The sequence below is a fragment of the Electrophorus electricus genome, chromosome 14 (assembly GCF_013358815.1).
Source record: "Electrophorus electricus isolate fEleEle1 chromosome 14, fEleEle1.pri, whole genome shotgun sequence".
NCBI lineage: Eukaryota > Metazoa > Chordata > Actinopteri > Gymnotiformes > Gymnotidae > Electrophorus > Electrophorus electricus.
In genome coordinates this window covers 5,472,011-5,472,500 of record NC_049548.1, presented here as the reverse complement: position 1 = coordinate 5,472,500, position 490 = coordinate 5,472,011, and the positions used below count along the sequence as shown (strand labels likewise).

The following is a 490-nucleotide window of genomic DNA, read 5'->3' as shown; positions in this document are numbered from 1 at the left end:
GGCACAGTGTGATTCCTAGATCCTCATCTAGCACACGTTTGATGTCATCATACTTCATCTTTATCTTTTCTTTCAGCGCTGCTGTCTTCTTCTGAAAGCAACGGTATGCCAAAACAATTAAAACCATATGGCAGAATGATTGGACACACAACACTGTTTATGCAAAACGTAGGCGAGATTGTATGACTTACACTCAAGTCCATTTTCTTCGCTGACAGTTTGTTCATTCGGTAAGCAAGAAAGTTTCGGTGCTTTTTCAGGCTTTCTTGTTGTTTTGTAAGTGCATCCTTAAACGTGATGTATTAACAGAAATAGTGAGTTACCAACATATTGTGTCCACATTGCACTCAGAGTCTGAGATTTTGACCTGAAATGCAGCCGAGTTGGGTGCTTACCTGACATGGAGCCATCATGCTTACAGTCGCTCTTCAGCTAAGTGTTCCACAAACATTCTCTTCCCCTTTCCACTGCCCCAGGAATGGACCCCAGC

At 42.7% G+C, this 490-nt stretch overlaps 1 protein-coding gene across 2 annotated transcripts in view; it reads right to left on the bottom strand.

Annotated features, from left to right (window-relative positions):
* Positions 1–490, bottom strand: part of si:ch211-28p3.4 (E3 ubiquitin-protein ligase TRIM39) — a 3,093-nt gene extending 2,603 nt beyond the window's left edge. The window contains exons 1-3 of one of the 2 annotated variants that reach the window (XM_027024912.2): positions 396–490; positions 192–287; positions 1–91 (exon numbers count right to left, since the gene is read on the bottom strand). The exon at positions 1–91 is cut by the window's left edge and continues 137 nt beyond it. In XM_027024912.2, coding sequence (XP_026880713.2) covers positions 1–91; positions 192–287; positions 396–413 — 205 coding nt within the window. In that variant the 5' untranslated portion in view covers positions 414–490. The remainder of the gene's footprint in view (positions 92–191; positions 288–395) is intronic. The other variant, XM_027024913.2, reaches the window with a different exon arrangement.